The 22,210-nt window shown below is 42.2% G+C and overlaps 1 protein-coding gene across 5 annotated transcripts in view; it reads left to right on the top strand.

Moving 5' to 3' along the window:
• IQGAP2 (IQ motif containing GTPase activating protein 2) overlaps nt 1-22,210 on the top strand; it is a 501,518-nt gene that overhangs the window by 140,051 nt on the left and 339,257 nt on the right. For all 5 annotated transcript variants that reach the window (XM_075591289.1, XM_075591271.1, XM_075591261.1 and 2 more), the window contains exons 3-5: nt 168-324; nt 6,313-6,390; nt 12,355-12,431. In XM_075591289.1, the coding sequence (XP_075447404.1) occupies nt 168-324; nt 6,313-6,390; nt 12,355-12,431 (312 nt within the window). The remainder of the gene's footprint in view (nt 1-167; nt 325-6,312; nt 6,391-12,354; nt 12,432-22,210) is intronic.

The following is a 22,210-nucleotide window of genomic DNA, read 5'->3' as shown; positions in this document are numbered from 1 at the left end:
CTATAGTGGATCGCAGTGTGCGCATAGCACATGTAGTATTACTGCTCCCTATTATTCGAGCTATAATAGCTTCTGCAAAGAAATGAGTAGCTGAGCCACACAGAATGAACTTCAGTTCATCGCTAGTGTTTGTGCGTTTTATTCATGTTGTCTCTTCTTGTGCGCAGGTGGATAGAAGCATGTTTAGTTGAAGAACTGCCGCCAACCACAGAATTAGAAGAAGGTTTGAGAAATGGGGTGTACCTGGTTAAATTAGGCAAGTTCTTTGCCCCTGAGATGATCTCGGAAAAAAAGATTTATGATGTGGACCAAACACGATTTAAGGTAAGTCGGTCTCATTACACTTTTAGATAACTTCCAGGCAAAGTCCCGTTTTTTTTGTCTTTTGCAGATGGAAGTCTTAACGCCTCACTCTTGGGGGGGGGGGGGGATGCCATCTCTACTGCTTGAAAAGGCATTGAATCCAATATTAATGCGATTATCCCGGTTGGACGTTATTTGATCTGGGTAGCTTGCTTTTTCTATATTGGTGGTCTGTGAAACACTTGCTGCATTCATGTAGGAAATGATGAGTGACACACAAAGTACAGTATAAAAGCCTGCTTAAATGGAAACAAATGCCACTTTTTAGATGCTCCTTGTGCCCTTCATCAGTCTCGATGGCTACAGGTAGCATCTAAAACATTGTGTTTGTTTCAACATACAAGTTCCTCAAACATTTGTGTCCTACAGTATCCGGACTTAGGCGTTTGTCCCGCTGCGTCCAATGGCGGGTGCGGCCGCGTGCGCGTGCGCCACCAGCCCCTTACCTGCAATCTGTTGGTCCCCGCTGCCTCCTCCCTCCGTGGCTCACTACATGCTGTGACGCGTCAGCCGGCCAGTGCTACCAGAAGATGGTGTTCTGGTGCGTTGACGCGGTGCGTGTGTGAGCCAATGAGGAGGTCAGCAGGGAAGGAGCTCGTAGGGAGGCGGCCTGTTGAGCTGTGTGTCATGGTTGTTTTTTTTTTTTTTTTTTTGCCGGCTGAGTTTCATTCAGGAGGAGGGAGCCTCAGCCCGCGATGAGAAACCCGCGGGTCAATTGATTTTCCCAAGCTACTTAAGCTACTTAAACTACTTAAGTGCCAGAGCGTGATCGTATCTCCGGGCTCCTGCACACTGGAGGAGGGGAAGGGGGTACGAAAGGACGGACCCTCCGTTCAAACCACGAACCCCCCACCCCCAAACCACGTCCCCCCCCCCCTGCTCCGGCTCTCGCTCCCTACAGACCACAGGTTGCGGTCAATTGCCTCTCAGCGCGCTGCTTGCATGCAGTGCGGGCGCACTGACTGAGGGAGCGTGGCCTTAGCCTTAAGAGTATTATCAGAGCAGCTCATGGACAAGACAGGTTCTCTGATAAGTCTCTTTGAAGTCTACATAGAAAGCAGCTTTGTGCCTGCTGGTGGGAGAAGTTAGAGTAAGCAGCCCTAGTCCGATACTGTACATCTGTACAGGATGCTATGTGAATGCTTTAGATCTTTTCAAATACAAATTAAAATAAACTCAAAAAGAAGTGTAGTAACTTGCTTTAGAAGGTCACTTTCTCTATAGGTCATTTTTAGCTGCACTTTTCCCATTCATTAAACATACACTGGCGACACACTTTATTCGAGCTCGGCTAGTCCCACGAATTCGGGTATACCCGGGTGTATTGAGGTTTGTGACTGTTTTCTGCCCGAGTGCATTGAGGTATTTTCCAAGCAGGGATTGAAGCATTTTATTCCCGCTGGCTGCAATACTGCACAGTATATATATTTATACTGCATTACAATTCATGAATTTATGCCATCTGGTAGACACGCGAAGCATTGCAGCCTATTAAATCCTAATCATTATCATTTAACAGATCAGCCGCCCGTCAGCCAGGCATGAACCCAGGCTGGGAAGGCAAACACAACGGGGCTTGTCAGAGGTGAGGAGCGGCGCATTCCAGGTATCTGCCAGGTACATACTGGGTATTTGCTCGAATAAAGTGTGTCGGTGCAGTATCTGTAACTTGCTGAAAGCATCTAGTTTTGAAGGCCTTATTTTCAGTCACATTTTTCCTCATCTCGTTCCACACAAGCTGTAGTTCTCTTTGACCTGTTGACGTAATTAAACTCAACTAGAACATTATATTCCAACAAAGTAGATATTCGCTTCAAACCAAGTATATGGAAAAGATCCACCTCAATGATCCCTTTAATTGCTTTGCAATGCATTGCTGGTCCCACCACCGGCAAAGGAGCTAACAATTATTGATGCCTCATTACTTACATGAGAACATCCTGCACAATGTGTCATTTACATTCAAGTTACAATAAAATTCTAACCCAGTGTGGCATAGGGGTTTATGGCACAAGGAAATGCAGTTATTGGAAATGCATGGGGGCTGGATGTAGGGGTGCTGTGGGTGCTACAGCCTCCCCTGGGTTTATACATTTTTACATTACGTAATGTATGTTACTGATTTTGTATGTCCTGCCCTCCCCCCTCTCCCCCCCGCCCCTCCCGCCCCCCCAATGTTCCTGTACTCCTGTGGAAATGTAATCGTACATGAGTACATCCAACATGATTCTATTAATGGCATTACAATAAATTAGAGCACCCCTGCCTGCTCTGCTCACCGGCTCGCGCCCCTCTCCTTCATTGTCTTCGGCGTCAAATGACCCCGCCGGCGTAATTTGACGCTGCGTTGCTGAAGACAATGTCGGAGACATTGCGATGCCCCTGCTTTTAATTTAAAAGCAACCGCCGTGCCCCACCTGAAAAATCTTGCGCCAGTCTGCGCTCCCCTGAACTAGAACATATTGGCTTATTTTTGTTAGGGTTTCCTTGCATTGGGATATTTAATATCTGCATATATAAGACAGAAGAACTTTTCCTTTTAGTACGGAAGCTTGTAAATTTAACTCTGTGCCCAGGACATACTTGAAAACGAGAGGTAACTCTCAATGTATTACTTCCTGGTAAAATATTTTATAAATAAATAAACTAAGTATGATTACAATTGCACAATGTACAGTATGTTAAAAAACAGCAAAATGTGACATCTTATGCTTTTTTTTTTAAATAAATCAGTTCTGTAGTTTTGATAAGTGCCTTTTTTTTTTTTTTAGTTCAACTCTTAATGCCATTTTGTAATGAGTTTTACAGCATCCTTTGATTTCTATAGCAGGCTTTAGCCCACCACCCAAGCAGTGCAAGATTTTTGCAACACTTTCCAGTTTGTAATAATTTGTTGTCAATGTTCCCAGCAGTTTGAGCTGTAAACTGTAACAATAGACAATGTTACCTTAGTAATATCAGGATACATTTTAGCTGTTAGGTTACACTTACTGAAGGATTAATTGAAACTGAAAGGCGCCCATTATGTTAGGCACACAATCAGAATGCTTACAGATTATTGTCAGGAGCACCAAACAATTGCCAGTTTAGGTAAGAATGTAGAATTATAGTGTGTCTCGTGGTTTACATGTAAAAATAATAAGTAAAAAGGTGGAAAGTAGTATTGCTGGTTCAACGACTCCATTCGTCCTATATACTGTAAAATGACTCGTGCTTTTAGAATACCAAGTCACCAAAAATGCATCTCTGAACAAAACAAACAAACAAAAAAACAGTTTATTTTACATGGTAATTTGGGCATCTTCATGAAATTCAGGGTAAATAGAACATTCGAAAGAGCCGTTGGTGCTAATCAAAGTTGTATTGGATCTCTCTCCAAAGCACAACACAACTTTCCTATTCGTACAACACTGTAATTTACAAGAACACTTCTGTGTGTTCCCCATTTTTCTTTTTTTTAACTTGTACATAACTTTGGGAATAGAGATCTGGAGAGTAGAATATCATTTTCTAAATGTTCATCGTGTTCACATAACTATAATGCCTATACTACGATGACAGTCATATTTTTGGAGATGAGAGATTCTATTTGTTCAGCTGGATATTTTCTGTTCTCCAGAATATTAAGTATCTCTGTGATAACTGTGAATATCGGACAGCCACTTGTTACACTGTGATGACGGATGGCGCTATATCTCTGAAGCAATGTCTAGACAGACACTCCAGTGTCAATACAGTAAGGTATATTGTAGATACGTCGACACTTTGGACCTAAACATGGAGCTTTATCAATACCATTGATAAAGGGCCATGGAGAGGGCTGAAACGTCTGCATACTTGCACTAATCTAAGAAACACAGTTTTAAACTAACCGCACCTTTTCTCACACACTGTCACCGTTCCCAAAAGATAACTTCTTGTAACAGTCACTGTGAATTAACTTTCTGGATCTGCCGCCTATTTAAATCATATCGGGAATGCTTCCTGTGTCACTGCTTTCAATGCTCAAGCACACCAGGAAAATACTTTATGCTGTTATTGTTGTACTTTTATTCTCGTATTGTGGAGTCCTGCTATCCGTATTATTAAAGGAATACTCGAGCTCTCCCTTTCAGTCCATCACACAGAAGGGCTAAAAGGATTTATTCCCCAGGACATCCTTTGTGATTTATGCTCCCGGCATCATAAATAAAATGGAGATTGTGCAAAGGAGAACTACTAACATGGTGCATGATCTGCAGCATGAGGCCTCGTCCCCACTGCTTGCAGCTGCGGGGCGCTATGGCGTGTGCGGCGCAAACAAAATACGGCCCTCTACGGGGCCGGGCCCAGTGGGTACCCGCACGCGCCTGTAGAAAGCGCGATGCGTGACCGCATTTTGAAAAGACGCGGATTTTGTCTTTACATGCGGCAACAGAATCACGTGGCTTCCTGTAAATAGTGCAGATAAGTTAGACCAATGAGAGGGAAGTATTTCAAACCAGTGAGAGCGAAGTCTGGTGATACGCGTCTCCCATGGTGACCACTGATCGCGGCCGAAAGTGGTGCACACGGCGTCGGGTGCTCTGACACGCACGCACTGACTGGGGCCGTTGCCTAAGACTTCCCAGGAAAGGCTAAAGCCCTTAGTATGTACAGCTCCGAGGATAGAAAGGGGGAGGGGGATATGATCAAAACTTTCAAATTGATAAAGTGCTTTAACATATCACAGGATGAAAGCATATACCAGTGAGAGAGAAGTGCTAGAACAAGAGGTTAGGCTCTGAAGTGGGAGTGTGGTGGGCTAAGGGGATAGGTGAGGAAATCATTCACAGAAAGGGGGGTGGATTTGTGGAGTAGCCTTCCATAGGAGGTGGTAGGGGCTTAGACAGTCAAACATGCTTGGGGTGGACATTAGCCTAAGATAAATACGAAAACAAAGCCACGGTTCAAATCGGGTCTGAGGTTTTACAGCAGATCGGAAAATGGACAGAGTAGGTGGGCAAGGCCTAGGCTATGTTGGCTGTATGGTGCTTATCTGCCATCAAATTCCACGCTTCCAAGTAAACAAAGAATAGTTTTTTTTCTGCTGTCCCAATGCAATGAGCTGACAGAGTGACAATGGGGTCATCATGTTTAAAAACAGCAGATCCTGATCTTCGAGTTTCACTGAGCTGCTCAGTATCGGACTATATAGGATAATCATTAAACTGTGGTAATACAAATCGCGGCACTATTACACTATTGCACGGAAACCAGTCAGCGTTTTGGTTTGACCGTATCACAGTTTAATGAATAACCCCCTATGTATCAATGCATTATATCCAGTTACCAAAAAAAATTGCATCTATTTTTACCGACTTATCATTGTTTCCTTAAAGCGAATCCAGTTGCTAAACCATAATGGCACTTCTGTGTAACTTTTTGATATATATATACAGTGGTTGACAAATCACCAAAAAATCTACTCGCCACACAAAAAAATCTACTCGCCACCTAGTACCAAACGTGTGCTGCTTGGGCCAATATTTACTCGCCCGGGGGTTAAATCCACTCGCCCGGGGCGAGCAAATGTATAGGTTTGTCGAACACTGTGTATATGTATATATATATATATATATATATATATATATATATATATATATATATATATATATATATATATATATATATATATTTATTTATTTATTTATTTATACGCTCACTGCAGCAAGAAATATATTTTAATCATAATTGCAAAATAACGTTAGATGTAAAACAGTATGCCTTTGGTCGGAATAAATTGGTTTGTTTAACTGTTACACATAAAATATAAAAATGTATATTAACATATTTATAGATTTCTGCACCTGGCCACAAAGTCGTATACAGAGTCTGTTACTTTAGACATCATATTGATCCGTGCCTAAAAAATTCTATATATGTACCCCATGTATTAATGCCCCTTTCCTATGCTTTTTTTTTACCTAGCGATCAGGCCTTCATTTCCGGCATACAGATAATACTGTGCAGTGGTTGAGAGCCATGGAGTCAATTGGGCTTCCTAAGGTAGGATAACAATTTGTATTTGAAATCTATAATGTTTGATAAGAGCTTTGTATTTTCATTGTTTCATGCATCATTTTGTATGCCGAATGCATTCCAATATATTGACTACAGTATATTATACCCATATCCAACCTGACATTGAACATTCATTGAGGTAACTGTTGGAGTAATAAACTGTTAATGGGGTAATCCAGGGGGCAGAGCTCTCTCTCCTGGAGTCTCTTGGTCCACTCAGAAGTTCCCTGAACCCAGAAATTTTTATTTTTGCCAAGGCGTACTTCCCTCGGAGAAAAAATGACCATTCACAAATTCCTTCTGGAGAGCTGATCAATGATGGCAATGTCATTTAAAGCAGAGGTGCTCAACTTATTGTCCACAAAGACAATGAACATGGCCCGCGGGAGATTACTGGTGTGCTGCATGGGGCACATGGTCAATCACTGCTGCACATTGGAAGGTCACAGCACATATGGCCCAGGCTACGTGGATAGGCTATGCTCATGTCATGACGCAGTATGTGCCATCGTGTTCTTCCCCCACACAACTGATGTCTGGGCTGCCGCCTGCTATATTATAAGTGCTTGAAGAGGTTGGCTAAAGAGCAAAGTGGTAAGAGTCACGGGCCTATGAGGTGAAGAGTAGTGGGATGGGTCATGGATGGCTTTGGTTTGGAAGAGGGGGGGGGAGGATTGGTTAATGACTGAATGGGGACTTGAATGGATTTGTCACATTCCCTGGGTGTCACATGTCTGGGTTTCCATGTCAAATTCGGGCCACTAGTCAAAAAAGGTTGTGCATCACAGATATAAGGGCTCCGAATAAGTTCATATACTTCTAATAACAGGTGTGTTACAATGACATTGGCATTATTCATTTGCTCTGCTAGCAGATGCGGAGTATTGTGTTGCAATTACCCTCAACCCATACTCCAGCATTGAACAGTTTAACTACAATATGCCAAGCTTTGTCAGACAGTATTATGTCAGTAGGATATTTTAACTTTAAAGCTGCAGTTCAAGCTCCCGCTTTTTTGTTTTTTGTTTTATTTATTTTTTTACTTCAATAGTTTCATGTGGGCAATCTCTACTTACCTAAAGAACTGCATAGCTGCCAGTCAATTCGTTCTCTGTGTATTGATCGGCGAAGTTTGGCGACATCTTTAAATATGGGGAATGTATTTCTTCTGTTGCTGTCACTCAGTGGAAGCTCATGAATATTCATGAGCCCTCTTCCACTGACATGTGCAAGAGGGAGGGCAGGGCTCACAAAGGGGTGTGCCAGGACATGAAGGGGCAGTGCCTTAGCAAATGGCTGTTAAAATAGAATACAAGAAAATTGGTCTTTCAAAGTTGTTGTTTTTAAAACAGAAAATGCTAAAAATATTTTTTCTTACTACAGAACTGATTTATTTAAAAAAACACACATGCAGGATACTGCTTGAACTGCAGCTTAAACTCTGAGTTTTATCTTCTGGGTGAACGAGTTCTTAGAACAATGAATAATTGTGGAGTACTGTGCATGGCTCACTGACTTGGCTCCAGCAGTTGAAGTGCATTGAAAAAAAGTTGTGACAATGTGCTTTTTAGCAGAAGACCTTTAACTCCATTCATGCCAGAGGGGCTAGCTACAGATTAAAGGGCCAGCCACACTGTGGTACTAGTTTCACTGGTTACCATTAGATCTTGCAACTCAACTCCTGACTTTCCGAAGTGTAATGCAAGATGTTGGCTCTCACTGTTGCAGTTCTTCGAGACAGGAATCAAGTTCCACATTATATTGATCTGTACTGCATGACAACTCCGTGAGCTCCCCCTACAATGGCGTCATCAAGTATAGCTTGTGGTTTAAGAAAAAATACTTTCTAGGTAGATGAAAAACAAGATATCTAGTCCATGCGTGTGTATAGGATCGGCACCCTAATAAAAACAAATGAGTACAAAATATATTTCTTTATTGCTTACAAACATCTATAAAACCAAAGTGGATCAGACCTGAAACCAAACGGTTCAGCGTGATACAGGCCATCATCATGAGCCCGATAAGTATGACGACACATGATGTAAGCAAGTATATATGTAACACCTTTTGTCCCCCCTATCGCAGATGGGGACCATGTGGGGAAATACAATTGTGTTACCGGGTGTGGTGCGTTACCTGATAGGCTCACAGAAGGCCTGAACCTCCGCCACTGGGAGCCTGGGGTTACATGATCATTCGTTGAACACAGTGCCTCCACCTGTAAGGGCTCTCACTTTAGTGGGATGGTCCTCTTACGGGAACCACAATAATAAAACACGCACACAGTGTATGCTAATAACTGTTTACTATTGTTAATACTAATAACTTCGGTACCTGTACCACACAGAATAATTCATATAGTCATACACATAGAAGTGCACTGGGTTCACACATCACCATAAATATTCCCTCCTCCAAAGTACCTTGGGTGCTGGGCACCAATCCCCTGATGTCCCTTTATGTCCACACCCACTCAATGTGTTGGAGATAGCGCTATCCCTTTAAGTGTTAGTGCACTACTAAAGGTACCTGCCCGGGGCTTCAGGCCACGGGTGCCGCTATTCAACTGGGTTTGGATTCGACGTGATGTCCTCCTACGCGTGGGGTGAATTCCGGCGTGGATAATATCACCGCGGCTCAGCAACGTCTGTACCTTGAAGAGGATCCGTCTGCAGCCGGCAGGCCGCAGTCGCTGCTTAGCGTGGCCTCCGTGAAGATAGTCTATATATATATATATATTAGCCTCTGGTAAGATAGTCTGTATATATAGAAGGGTCTGAGCCCAGACCCAGAAATCAGGCTGCGCGCCACAGTGTGTATCTTTACTTAACCAAATAGCTAAAGGGGCAGATCTCCTTCTCTAAGGCCTGTCCCTGAAGCAACCAACAAACTGGGGCAAGGGTAACCGTTATCTGGGGCCTTTGGGGGTTATCTGGCCTAGTGCAAGGGGCTCCCCTGCACCCTCACTCACTAGCTCCCTGCTCCAACTGCTCACTGCCAACTGCCGACTGTATCTAAAAGCAACTGCCGAGAATCCTTGAGCCCTGTTGGCTGTTCTGGGTCACCTGGGGCTTTCCTCCCTAGGCCTCGTGGGAGTTGTAGTCCCGTGGATGCTGCTGTAACATTGGGGCCGCGTGCGCATTTGCACTGCGCATGCGCGACTTTGGAATGGCCGCCGCAACTCCCGCACTTCACTTCTCATGCGCGATTACTGTGCCCGCACGTGAAAACCATCATGGCGGCCCCGCTAGCCGGGTGCGCCGCCGAGCCTCCCAAGACTCAAAACGCTCCCTGCTCTGGCCCCCACCTTTGGAAACAGCTGACGGGTCCGTTGCTGGGTCCGGCGGCACCCGCGACCGCGCTGAGGCAAAGGAGGGGGTCTCTGGTAGCCAGAGGGGACCGGGGCTACATATATAATACCTGTTGTAAATTATCATGAGTATAGGTTAAAGGAATACACCCCAATCACATTCCCTATTCACTCCCTGTTTAGAGAATGCACCAAATGTCTACATCCAAACGATTGTCAGGTTGGTGTAGTCATGTAACCCATTTCCTCTTCTATGGGGATTAATCGTCTCTAATGCTACAAATTGGAGCTGACAAGGGTAGCGATGCCTGGCTTTATAGACCTGTTCTGCTATACTATAGGGTTATCTCTTGCTTTTTCAAGCATATCTCTTGCTTTTTCAAAATGTAATTTTATTGCTATTTCTGATTAGCAGATTTGTGTTCCCTTATTCTGTCTCTTAAACAGCCTTCTAGTACAACCAATATAAAAACACACACAAGGGCATTCATTGTTCAAGCACTTATCTCATTAATACTGTGTACAGGTCTGATCAACTGTTTTTGTCAAATGTTTTATTTATTTTTGTAAGCAATAAAGGAATATATGTTTTTTTAGTGTGCTAAGCCTACACACACACACACACACACACACACACACACACACACACACACACACACACACACACACTCTCTCACTCGCACACTCACTCACACACTCACGCACTCACACACACACGACTCCGCAGTATTATGCGTAGATATCTTGTTTTTCGTCTACCCATGACATATTTTTTCTGGTTTTACAAGCTATCCTTGATATGACGCCATTGCAGGTGGAGCTCATGTAGTGGTCATGTACAGATCTATAATGGGTGTGGAACTTGATGTGTTTCTAAGAATGGCAAAAGTGAGAGCCAACATCTTGCATTTCCATACTGAGAGTCAGGAGGCGAGTTCCTGTATAAGTTACTGTTGCAGCAGAGTGCCATGAATTTGTTATATATGTGCTCCTCAGTCCATTTTTTGTGCCATTAGATTTTGACCTCCCCTACAATATTCATGCCAAGCTCCAATAGTTGCTATTATTTTAGGAAGCCGTCCACACTAAAAATCACTTTAACTCCATTCTGTATTGAAGTACATTTTCTTAATTTTTCTGAGAACAGCAAAGAAGCTACATTTTCCAGAATAACGATAAGGCAGGGGTGGACAATTACAGTCCTCAAGGGCCACCGTCAAGTTTGACGGATATACCTGCTTCACCACAGTGGCTCAAGTCTTTGACTGAGCCAATGACTGAGCCACCTGTGCTGAAGCAGGGATATCCTTAGAACCTGACCTGTTGTTCACCCTTGAGGACTGGAGTTGCCCACCCCAGTGATAAGGTAACAAATGGCATTTGGATAAATGAGAGTAATTTACATGCATGATGCCCTCATGGTTTTAACGTAATGATTTCTTAACCAGTTTGTCTTCATATATCACCAAAAGTAAGCTGCATGCAACAATATATATCATGTATGCTAGCACCGGTACTTCCTGCTTTAAATCAAGTCACCAACAGGAAGCTGCAATGGGTGAAGTCACGGCTTCCTATTGGTCCGCATAATGCAGCTATTTAAGCCGCCATTTTGTTTCCCCTGAAGGGGGTGGTGGTGGTACCGGCTTTACACTTACAGGAATGCATCTTGCAAACCAGGGGTCCCTGGAGCTGAAATTAATTTGTTGCAGCTCTGGCGACCCACTATGTAAAAAAAAAAAGGGGGGTGGTGTCAAAAGAAATAAGTAGAGGTAACTGTTGCTTTACAGATCAATTAACACACTGCGCGTCTGGAATAGAGAACCATGGTTAAATAAAAGTTATTGTGTCCTCTGATGTCCTGGTGATCTAGATCAAGAGTGCATAAACTATTCGCGCTGCACGCCCCTCCACCCCGCACCCTGCTTACTCCCCCTGGTGCCCGCGCCACCCCTACCTTCCTTTCTGGCGTGCAGGGGTCATGTGACCTCAAGCCATGACCCCGCAACATCAAGTTGCCATGGCGATGGGTCGTGACGTCACATGGTCCCGCAGCGTCCACGCCGCGTTGCCATGGCGACGCATTACACAGCCGACTGAAGCAAGATAAGTGGAGTGTTGCCGAGGCCTCATGCGAACCCCAGGCATTAAATGAAATGCCTGGGGGAAGAGCGCGGGGCCCGCGCCCCCCAACAAAATCTCCTGCCCCCCAGTTTGCACACCGCTGATCTAGATTCTACAGTATGCATAAAAAACCCTGCTGTTTGAATGTGTTGACCTTTTCAACAAAGCAATGCAATCAAATGCGCCTCAGGCCTTGAAAAAGTTTCCAAACTGATTTATTTACGGATTTATTTACTGACTGAATAACTGAAAAGAAAAAATTCCAGACTTCTTTTCACATTATTTAGCAATACGTTACAGTACACTCAGGCAGGGAAGTGGTAAAACAAATGGCAAGACCAATTTGTTTCTCAGATTACCCAGATAACCGTTTTTATTTACGATTACAAAGCAAAATTGCTACCTCTGCATTCTAATATTACCAGTACTGTAATTTGGCTCATGACCACTGAGCTTGAGGTTGGAAATAGAGCCAGAAAGATGACTTATTTTTTTACATTTTATTTTTTAAGATATTTTATCCAGAGACGACAGATGTTTACGATCGGAAAAACATCCCCAGAGTCATATATTGCATTCATGCGTTAAGGTAAGAAAAGAAAAATAGATGTTGAATTACTTTGAAAACATTCTCTTTGCATAGCAAGTAACGTGTGTGCGTGCACACACACACACAACAGTGTTTATTTTTAAAGTTCGCGGCTTAATTGTGTGAAACTATTTTGTACAGGCCTACAGTATGTGAGTGGCGTAATCGAAAGGTGCATATTTTACTAAAAAAAAATTATAGCGTGACACTTGTTTTTCACAAAGTTGTGTGAAATAAACCAATATTTTAAGCCAAAATCCTATTTCTTACTTTTTGTAGTGTCTGCGAAAAGGGCACATTTTTATTATTTTTTTCTTCTCCCAGGTAACATTACTTTAGAAACATGAAAAAGAAGTAAGGACAAAATGTTATTTGGATGGCAACTTAGCATTAAAACAGAAAATGGTGAACTCCGCATTTCTGCGTACAATTAGGTCCGGAAATAATTGGACACTAATACAAGTTTTGTTATTTCGGCTGTGTACCAAAATAAATTCAAGTTACAGTTAAATCATGAATATGGGCTTAAAGTGCAGTCTATCAGCTTTAATTTGAGGGTTTTCACATCCAAATTGGAGGAAGGGTTTAGGAATTACATCTCTTTAATATGTAGCCCCCTCTTTTTCAAGGGACCAAAAGTAATTGGACAATTGACTCAAAAGCTGTTCCATGGACAGGTGTGGGCTATTCCTTCGTTATGTCATCAGCAATTAAGCAGGTAAAAGGTCTGGAGTTGATTCCAGGTGTGGCATTAGCATTTGGAAGCTGTTGCTGTGAACCCACAACATGCGGTCAATAGAGCTCTCAGTGCAAGTGAAACAAGTTTGGTACATTCTGAGAAAAAAAGAACGCAATGGTGAGCTCTGCAACACAAAAAGGCCTGGACGTCCACGGAAGACAACAGTGGTGGATGATCGTAGGATCCTTTCCATGGTAAAGAAAAACCCCTTCACAACATCCAGCCAAGTGAAGAATACTCTCCAGGAGGTAGGCATAGCAATATCCAAGTCTACCATAAAGAGAAGACTTCACGAGAGCAAATACAGAGAGTTCACCACAAGGTGCAAACCATTCATAAGCCTCAAGAATAGAAAGGCCAGATTAGACTTTGCCAAACAATATCTAAATAAGCCAGCCCAGTTCTGGAACAGCATTCTTTGGACAGATGAAACTAGGATCAACCTGTACCAGAATGAAGGGAAGAAAAAAATATGGAGAAGGCTTGGAACGGCTCATGATCTGAAGCATACCACATAATCTGTAAAACACAATGGAGGCAGTGTGATTGCATGGGCATGCATGGCTTACAATGGCACTGGGTCACTAGTGTTTATTGATGATGTGACAGAAGACAGAAGCAGCCGGATGAATTCTGAAGTGTATAGGGATATATTGTCTGCTCAGATTCAGCCAAATTCAGTGAAGTTGATTGGACGGCGCTTCACTTTACAGATGGACCATGACCCAAAACATACTGCAAAAGCAACCCAGGAGTTTTTTTAAGGCAAAGAAGTGGAATATTCTGCAATGGCCGAGTCAATCACCTGAAATCAACCCGATCGAGCATGCATTTCACTTGCTGAAGACAAAACTTAAGGCAAAAAGACCCACGAACAAACAACAACTGAAGACAGCTACAGTAAAGGCCTGGCAAAGCATCACAAAGGAGGAAACCCAGCGTTTGGTGATGTCCATGCGTTCCAGACTTCAAGCAGTCATTGCCTGCAAAGGAGTCTCAACAAAGTATTAAAAATTAACATTTTATTTATGATTGTGGTAATTTGTCCAATTACATTTGAGCCCCTGAAATAAGGGGACTGTGTATGAAAATGGTTGCAATTCCTAAACGTTTCATACGATATTTTTGTTCAACCCCTTGAATTAAAGCTGAAAGTCTGCACTTCTATTGCATCTCGGTTGTTTCATTTCAAATCCATTGTGGTTGGGTACAGAGCCAAATTTATGAAAATTGTGTCAGTGTCCAATTATTTCCGGACCTAACTGTATGTGCCCCCCAGAAGCCTATATACATTTTACTGCTATAATGTTAGGATTTTGCCCACCTAACTTAACATGCCCTTTAAAAAATAAAAAAGTTGTAACATAAGATTTTCTTACTTTAGCTTCTGTGGTCACCATGGTAATCTTTACACTGCAAGCGGCTCTGGGAAAAGCTTCATTTAAATCTCCCAGACACTTATTTCAAACACGTTATATCCCTGAACCAAGCATCAGATAAAAAAATAAATAAACTACAGAGTCACATCTATAGCTTGGTAAGAATGCTATTATTCATCTGAGATTCCTTCCTGTAAAGCTGGACCAGGGCTTTGTTTATTTTTTTTTGTCCGTGTTACCCGCCAGATTTCTTGCTGTAGTGTTCTGAGTGTGCTGCTTTTGCCTCAGCCCGTTGCAGCCCTGAGATGGTTCTGCTTTTGTGGTTATGGTGTGTGGCCACACGTTTGCTTTTAACTGAGCTCTGGGGGATGAGGGAGGTTTCCTGAGATGCAGCTGATGTGTGCAGATAGCAGGCACCAAAGGAACAAAAAAAATTGCATTGATGCAGAAATTAACATTTTCTGTTACCATTTTTAACATTTTGATTCATAATATGCATTGATTGAGCCGTTGGCTTTTACACTACGTGAGCTCCCTCCGGAATGCTGCTCTATAGTGAGCATGCAAATGTCAGTGACTGCAAAACTTCCTTGCCTTGCAAGGCAACTAGTGAGAGCTATGTTGCACCAAGTGATCCAGTAGCCTCCAACACTGATAGTTACTATAGATAGAACAGTAACTAGATAGAACAGTAGCTAGTTAAATTAGTAACTTAAACTAGCTACTGTAGTTTAAACTCCGTTATTAATCTAGTTGTTGACTGAGCCACCGATTGAGCCACTTGTGCTGAAGCATGGATATCTTAAAAACCTGACCTGTTGGTGGCCCTTGATGACTGGAGTTGGCCACTACTGGCTCTAGCATCTTATGCTAGCTTGTATCTGGAGAAATGGTGTAACCCTTCTTCACTGGAGTCACAACGGGGACACCTTTCCCAGTTCCTCTTATCCCATTCTACTTGTGTTTGTGTTCAGTTGTTGGGCAACATGAGTGACTACTGTACATCTATAAGTGTGAATGCCACCTAAAAAGGAGGAAACTGATTTCTGTATTTTTTTTTTTTTTTTTTTTAAACGTATTTCTTTTTTACCAAATCTTTTTGACCATCTTTTCTGTAAAATAAAGTAAATGACTGGTCATCCAGAATGTTCATGTTTTATTGCAACCAGCTACTTAAAAAAAACTAAATAAAAAAAAAACCTTTTAGGGGCGAATCTATGGTTATAACGTGACCCCTTGTTGTATCTGCTGTGTATGGCGTAGCATCGTTCCTTGTGAATTTGTATGTGTTTTGTTATTATCTGCTGAAATGATGTGATGCATGGATAGCTCCACAGTTCAAATTCAAATTAATCTCTGTGCAAATGGTGGTTGTGGATATGAAATTCACAGCTGCCATGGGGTTTTTCTTCACTGTTAATGGTGAGGTTTTAACACTGCTGTCAAAACGGGAGAATTGTTCTTTAGAAATAGAATTTATTTGTAGGCTTGCACTCGAGGGAAAGGCCTTTTCTGTGCATCTATCTGTGTCTCTTCACAACAGGCCAAGCACGGAGATCACTGAGCAGTTCCAGTGCTGGGAAGTTAATTTGTTTGCTTTTCATATTGCTAATAACACTCCTTGTTGTTTTAAGTGAGTAAAATAGAACCTGAAACATCTGCCTTTTATTTCCTGTCACTGCAAGTAGCACTGTTGGCAGTACAGGCTTTGCTACCTAGAGGCTTACATTATCTACTTCCTGGCTTTGCTGGCTCATTTCCTGTCTATAGAAACATTTCCTTTTATGATTTGTAATCCTGGCAGATTTTTAACTCATTCATAGAAATACACAGGAAAACTGTGTGTGCTACTTTTTCCTAACCAGAGACCTTATTTTTATCTCTGTATTTTCCCTACAGTACGTACGTTTCCTTTGTTTATATCCCAAGCATGTCTGAAGAAGATTTTTCTGCATGTGCTAGAAGGCAGCTCCGGTCGTGTGCCACATTTTCAGTGCAGAAGTATTTGTTTCACTTTCCGTGTTTGTTTACCATAGGAACATCAATTTTATTAGAATAATAATGTCAGCGTCTTCGTATAACTCAGGGCTCCTCAGACCTTGTTTGGTCTGCAGCAGTTGCTTAGTTTGGTTATGCCATATCTCCACCTATGTTGATCAGTCCATAAATACAAACCATGCACCATTTTAGATGATTCTCTCTTTATTTTTGAGGTACTGGATAATACCTTATTGTTAATCTGTCAAGCAGCATTTCTGACACCTTTTCTTTCTGCTGGTAACATGGTCGCAAAATGGTTTAAAGTGGCAATAATTATTGGTAATATATTAATTTATTTACCTTTATTAGAGGACCTCTGGAAACATGATGCCCCTGTTTTTCCACCTTGTATTGAAGGGGAATAAGCCAGCTTTAGTAAATGTAATTACCAACATAACTAGCTAGATGAAAAGGCAATTATGTGGCTCATCAATATTGACAGCAATCATTTTGCCTCTGGAAAATGGAGGAACAAGCAATGTTAAAGCAGTAGTCCAAGGATGGGATGTATTGGGTCACCAGGGCTGAAATTAGCTCTATTCAGCTCCGGGTCCCCGCTGGTTCCTGAGATACTTACCAGTGAAGAGGACCCCTGGGGGCGAGATGGGAGAAGAACTGCTGCTTTAAATATCCTGGAGTTGAGGGCTCACAGTTAACACTAGGACAGTGGTTCCTGACCTTTGTTACATTGTCTAGTCCCTGCTAGAAAATATTTGTTTTATGAACCGCTAATTATTAAATCTTATTGCCTGTCACCAGACTATTGCTAACAAGCTGTTTGACTGATCCCAGACAGTGTAGTGTCCTGAGCTAGTGGGAGGAAAACGGCACTTTAGTGTGTGCAGGCTGCATGGTGGTCTAGCTGTCAATTACGGCGGGTGCTTCCAAAGTCACGCTGTGGATACACAGCATTATGGGGAGCAACTTTGAAGCTCTTGCTGTAATTGCCCACTATACCACCCACGCTAAGGGGCAGTTTATGGCCTTAGTAAGTTCACATTCCCCGCACGCACTCAGGAACCCACTATACTGCATGGGATCCGCCATTACATATATTTTGTTAGCAAACCCCCTTAGAGACACCTCACGAACCCCCTATTGAGAATCACTACTTGAGGATTAACAAACATAAAGCTGTAGCTTCTGCACTACTTCGTTTATATTCTTGCACTGAAATGCATCCTGCTCCTACACACAAACCCTAGGTGCGTCATAGAACTGTAACAATTGCTATGCTGTTAACACTTCAATACTTTGCCAACCATAGACACTGCAGTTGAAAAATAAAATAACACCACCTTAACACACCCCCTGCCTACTCATCCCATAGACCAGGGCTCTTCCACCAGTTTCCAACGAGGCCAGATCACAAAACATTTAGGAGTAGAAGGGCCACAAGCTTATTGCAATGTAATTTACGATGCATTTTCAGACTTAAAAATGATATTTCAACATTTTGCAATCGTTTATAACATCTGTAGCATATATATATTTACATTACTGTGGTCCTACCTTAACCTAAAAGTGAGTTTCAGTGTAAACATTGCATGATGCTCTTGAGGCGCCCCGACTTAGACAAAGACTTCTTAATTCCTTTGTTGACTAACACTACTGTATCTAGGGTTGCCCAGCGTCCAGTATTGAACCGGACTGTCCTGTATTTGAACACATTGTCCAGTAAAAAAATTGAGGTTATACTGGACATTACGGTATTACCTCTCTGGATATAGTGACCTGACCAACTTGGAAGTCTGCGTGATTTCCCTAAGCGGGGAGAGAGCAGGGCCGTTTCTAGGGGGCTGAGCAGCTTCTTCCACCCTGATTGGCTGCATTACCCAGCAGCAGGCAATCAGGAGGAGATGTCAAGAGCCTGGGGGTGGGACCAAGGAGGAGGAAACAGCATGGAGCGGTAAGAGGTGGGGTGTGTGAGTGTCTCGAGCACGTTGCACCTTTCACCATTGTGTCCAGTATTTTTGGATATGCCATCTGGCAACCCTAACTGTATCCTGCTTCTACTCCTGGGTTTCTGTGCTCAGATTGGCCATGTCTAGAGCATTAGTTTTCAACCTTTTATTGGTTAAGAAACACTATAATTATATTATGAAATTTTGCAGAACCCCAACCCTCTCTAATATCGTGTCTGAGATCAAATGCATTATAAGGAACCCCAACCCTCTCTAATAGTGCAGCTCAGATCAGATGCATTGTAGGGAGCCTGAACCCTTTCTAATAGTGTGTCTGAGATCAGATGCATTTTAAATTCTCCTGTATTTGGTACAATTTTCAAATGGCCTGGAAATTGCACGGAACCATTTAGGGATGCCTGGGGAACCCCTGTTGAGAAACACTGATCGTGAGTGCCCTTTTTTTGGTGGGGAGGGAGGGGAAATGATTACCAATATACTGCTCAATGGAAGCTCCTATCTTTAACCGAGTTTGGGGGGCTTTCACAATGGCCATGGGTAAATGCAGTGAGCTGGATTAATATATGAATATCATTTATATAGGTACACATAGTGCTGCTATTTTTATTTAGAGCATGCTGTTTTAACCTGTCTGTTCCGATTTATCCAATACAGGCAACACCTTTTAACCAACAAGTTTATGTTCTTTTATGTTATGCTTTATGTAGCAGAGACGGCAGTTCAGGTAAACAATAGAAAGGTCATAATTACCTGCAAGTACATGATAAGTTTATTCAGCTTCCAATTCATGCTGTGAGACATTCTAGAAAGCACACAAAGAAGACTGCATTAGTGTTGGTTCCAAACAAGATAATGACTGCAGGCATTCATTGTTAGAAAGGCAAATAGAATGGTAGGTTTTATTTAGATTAAAGGTGAAATGTACAATTCACAAAGTAAACCTTCCCTGCCTTTTATGTCTCAACAAATGAGAGAGCCAGACGGCTCTCACATCCAGCCCACCATATTTCTCTAATGCCAAATATTTTGTCAATGAAGAAACATCAGCGACCAATAGAATGTTCTTGTGCTTACTTTTTGCACGGTGGTCCTTCCCCTGTACTGTACGAGTGTTCCGTGTATTTTAAATCGTATTTATACTGCCTATAGAAAAATGTATATATACATTGTATGTATGCGGTATTTAAAAAATATTATGATTTAGAGGTGACCATTCTTAGCCTGAGTTTCTGTATTGCAATGACTAGAGAGAACAATGGTATACAATAATACTTTGGTGTGTGTGTGTGTGTCTACATATTCAGCAGTGCATAACCAAATGTTCTGGCTGAAGTTGCTGCTTGTATGCTTAATTATTTAATTGTAAAGCATTACAATACGCTTTATGGTCTCATATGACCGTTTGGGCAAGTTTTCGGGTGTAAATCCCCATTGGTGGTGCTCGCAATTCTTTGGCCCTAATGGTTGCTTCAGATTATATATAATTTACCTAAACGGATATTGCCCAAGATCACAAGTAACGGACAATGGGATTGTAACCATGTTTATAATGTCGTCACATAATGTCGTACTGTCTCTGTACGTTCTCCCTACCTACCAATTAGACTGTAAGCTCCTCGGAGCAGGGACTCCTCTTCCTTAATGTCTAAAGCACTTATTCCCATGATCTGTTATTTATATTATCTGTTATTTATTGGATTACCACATGTATTACTGCTGTGAAGCGCTATGTACATTAATGGCGCTATATAAATAAAGACATACAATACAATACAATACATTTAATGACATTGCCAGTATACATCCATCTTGACGCAGGGTGGTGAAGCCAAGTTATATGCCAATAGGGCATTACAGGGGCACTGTAATAAATGTGGCACCAACTGTAAGTGACTGGGGCATAGAATCAGTATTTTATATTTTGCTTTAATGACACACCCAAAAATATTTTACTGCACAGATCTAAGCACCTACATATTATTTGTTGGTCAACTATGCTTTCTTTAAGTGGTTGTGCACATGTTCACGCATCTTTTATTGCCATTATAAATACCTCATTTTATGTAGAGTTTTTGTTTGTTTTTTGAAGAATGATGGCTGCTTTAAGTATGACTTCAGTGAGACAGAATGGGGGAAAACAGTCCGATTTATTTGACATGCTGTTGTATATACAGTAGCACAACCTAGACAATTGGTTTATAGAGTTTAAATAAATCTTTAGGCAAAGTCTTAGTATAATAAATCTTATACATTCTTCAGCAACGATCAAAGAAGGAATTATTTATTTTGCGTCTTTGTGAAACTTAAATTCAAGATAAAGAGGAGTGTTGCTATTATTAGTTGTACACAGATGTAGTGCCCGTTATTTTGTGTCATGGGTGCAGTAAACGTGTATAAATGCATCCCCAGGGTTGCACGATAAAAAAAAAGCCGAAAAATAAAAAGTTTTTTAATTAAATTGCAGAGAAAGTTATTTAACTTACATAAAGTATTGTGTAACTGCCATTCGGGAATAAGGAATCGGTATGCAATTTGTGTAGCCACAAATGCTTACGGCGTCTCTATTGAGCGTTCTTGTATATGCCGTTATGTACCATTATGGTTGTGCTTGAGATGAGGCTGGGCTAGGGTTACAGTTAAAATAGAAAACAAAAGCTTTGAATGTGGTGGGGGGTTTTATGGTGCAATTAATCATGCGAAAAATGCAATAAATTACCCAGGACTGCACCAGCAACGTGGGAACAATTAGCTCTACTACATCTGTAGCTTTAACCATATTCATTTAATTTAAATGTGGGAAAAAGTTATTATACAATATTTGGTGAGGAGCATCAGACAAAGTCAACACACAGGCTGCACACATCTCACAGTATGTTATGCTTGTAAACAATGGCAGTGTGAATAACAGTCATGAACAGCACACGTGTAAGCACGTGACTAGTCCCAGGGTCCCTCAAATTAGTAATATCCCCTCTCAATCCGTCACAAAACACACACACATATATATATATAATAACATTGAACAGTGTGGACTCCATAGCGTACATAATTGATGGTTTTAATACGCGCAAGCTAAAATCAGGTCACTCTCAAAAAATCGGTAGATCATGCACATTGGAATTGGACACGGAAATCCTAAAGATCCACGCACGGTCAGTTAGTTGCTGTATACTCGTGGCTGGAGGTGTGCAACGTTCTTCCGCTTCCAAATCCGGGTACCTCCGAGAATGTGCGTCCACACAATGGTCCCCCAGCACAGGATGTATGTATGTATGTACTGTATGTATGTATAATGCGGTGGAGGTTTCTTGTTGCCTTTTTCACCCACATAACTTAAAACGGGATATTAAACCCTACAGTCTTGAAAATGGAAGGCCAGCAGTACAACCAACTTCACACTGATGATACCCATTAAGGTTGAAACATGTCAGTGCATGGTTTCTCTGGCTTTGCATCTGATTCCCATGCTGTGCTTTTAAAGCTGTGTTAACAGTGAGCATTAGCTTATACTGCTGCGGCACAGTTTATTCGAGCATTTGCCCGTTCTGTGCCGCAGCAGTAGCCTGGCGCGCGCCCGAGAGTGACGGGCGCGCGCCGAAGCAGCGGAAGAGCGCCCTCCGATCGGGGCGCTCTCCCTACCGCTGCCGGGTCCGCCGGGTCCCCCGGAACCCCCTGCCGCTGTCCCGCGATCGCGGG

This window comes from Ascaphus truei, chromosome 1 (genome assembly GCF_040206685.1).
Source record: "Ascaphus truei isolate aAscTru1 chromosome 1, aAscTru1.hap1, whole genome shotgun sequence".
Lineage (NCBI taxonomy): Eukaryota > Metazoa > Chordata > Amphibia > Anura > Ascaphidae > Ascaphus > Ascaphus truei.
The sequence above is the reverse complement of the archived record's forward strand: the minus strand, read 5'-3'. Positions and strand labels throughout refer to the sequence as shown.